Source organism: Seriola lalandi, unplaced genomic scaffold, assembly GCF_002814215.2.
Source record: "Seriola lalandi dorsalis isolate HSWRI2012SDOR001 ecotype SW California unplaced genomic scaffold, Sedor1 jcf7180002050742, whole genome shotgun sequence".
NCBI lineage: Eukaryota > Metazoa > Chordata > Actinopteri > Carangiformes > Carangidae > Seriola > Seriola lalandi.
This window is the reverse complement of record NW_019521295.1, coordinates 1,188-2,334: the sequence shown is the minus strand read 5'-3', so window position 1 is coordinate 2,334 and position 1,147 is coordinate 1,188. Positions and strand designations below refer to the sequence as shown.

At 47.0% G+C, this 1,147-nt stretch overlaps 1 protein-coding gene across 1 annotated transcript in view; it reads left to right on the top strand.

Annotated features, from left to right (window-relative positions):
* Window positions 1-251: 251 nt before the first annotated feature.
* LOC111649415 (neuronal-specific septin-3-like) overlaps window positions 252-1,147 on the top strand; it is a gene marked incomplete at its 3' end in the record, with an annotated part of 2,048 nt that continues 1,152 nt past the window's right edge. Inside the window, exon 1 of the mRNA XM_023399169.2 lies at window positions 252-329. Within this exon, the coding sequence (XP_023254937.2) occupies window positions 271-329 (59 nt within the window). The remainder of the gene's footprint in view (window positions 330-1,147) is intronic.

Sequence of the window (1,147 nt, the reverse complement as noted above, 5' to 3'; positions counted from 1 at the left end):
ATCGGTTTGACAACACATGAGCTGCGAATACTCCCAGCACAAGGGAAATGTTTCCAGGGTGTGTACTGAGTTAGAAGTGATCACAGCTCTCATTAGAAACCAGCTACATTCAGGATGTGGTCCACACGCATTTGAATTGTGATTTTCTCCCCTGGTTGCTCACTGGCTGCAGATTTGACACCTCAGCATGTTGATTTGATGGATTGATTGTAATCCCCCCCCCAATCCTCTTTCCTTCTCTGTGTAGTCATTGAAGAGAAGGGGGTGAAAATGAAGCTGACAGTGATCGACACTCCGGGATTTGGAGACCAGATCAACAATGAAAACTGGTAAGTGGCAGGAGGGTGGAGATAAGAGAGGACAGATGAGAGGAGACGAAAGAGGACAGATGAGAGGAGACGAAAGAGGACAGATGAGAGGAGATGAGAGAGGACAGATGGGAGGAGACGAAAGAGGACAGATGAGAGGAGATGAGAGAGGACAGATGGGAGGAGACGAGAGAGGACAGATGACAGGAGACAAGAGAGGAGACCAGAGAGGATAGATGAAAGGACAGATGAGAGAGGACAGATGAGAGGAGACGAGAGAGGATATATGAGAGGAAACGAGAGAGGACAGATGAGAGGAGACGAGAGAGGACAGATGAGAGGAGATGAGAGAGGACATATGAGAGGAGACGAGAGAGGACAGATGAGAGGAGACGAGAGAGGACAGATGAGAGGAGACGAGAGAGGACAGATGAGAGGAGATGAGAGAGGACAGATGAGAGGAAACGAGAGAGGACAGATGAGAGGAGATGAGAGAGGATAGATGAGAGGAAACGAGAGGACAGATGAGAGGAGATGAGAGAGGATAGATGAGAGGAAACGAGAGGACAGATGAGAGGAGACGAGAGAGGACAGATGAGAGGAGGAGATGGTGATCTCCAGAACTGGATAATATCATTGTGAATAACTGTATAACTAAATAACTGTACGACCATCTGCACTGTCTTCTCTGGATGTTAAGGATGATTGTCCTGCTCTGTCCTCTGTGTCCTCATGGATGTAAACATCTCAAACACCTACCGTCTTACTGCTCTGTATGGTGATCACTATATGAAAGTGAAATATCCTTTTATTGGTGTCAGTGGAAACAAAGAGATTGA